Source organism: Phaethon lepturus, unplaced genomic scaffold, assembly GCF_000687285.1.
Source record: "Phaethon lepturus isolate BGI_N335 unplaced genomic scaffold, ASM68728v1 scaffold47889, whole genome shotgun sequence".
NCBI classification, from domain to species: domain Eukaryota; kingdom Metazoa; phylum Chordata; class Aves; order Phaethontiformes; family Phaethontidae; genus Phaethon; species Phaethon lepturus.
This window is the reverse complement of record NW_010562239.1, coordinates 1-237: the sequence shown is the minus strand read 5'-3', so window position 1 is coordinate 237 and position 237 is coordinate 1. Positions and strand designations below refer to the sequence as shown.

The following is a 237-nucleotide window of genomic DNA, read 5'->3' as shown; positions in this document are numbered from 1 at the left end:
CAGCAGGGACACCAGACTTGCACCGCTGGGTCTGCAGGATCCTGGGGGCTGAGCAGAACAGCTCAGGCAGGTGCGGGCAGAGGGGGGGCAGGGCAGGGCAGACCCACACTCACCCATCACTCTCGGTGTCCTCAGAGACGTGGAGGGTGAAGCAGGGCGGCTGGGACATCCTGCTGGGGCCGAGAAGGTCCCTGCGGCACCGTGCTCCTGAGAGAAGGGGTTAAGGGAGTCTTAGCA

General features: G+C 65.4%; 1 protein-coding gene across 1 annotated transcript in view; it reads right to left on the bottom strand.

Annotated features, from left to right (window-relative positions):
• Positions 1–169, bottom strand: part of TMC6 (transmembrane channel-like 6) — a 6,860-nt gene extending 6,691 nt beyond the window's left edge. The window contains exon 1 of the mRNA XM_010294204.1: positions 114–169. Within this exon, the coding sequence (XP_010292506.1) occupies positions 114–169 (56 nt within the window). The remainder of the gene's footprint in view (positions 1–113) is intronic.
• Between the last annotated feature and the right edge of the window lie 68 nt (positions 170–237).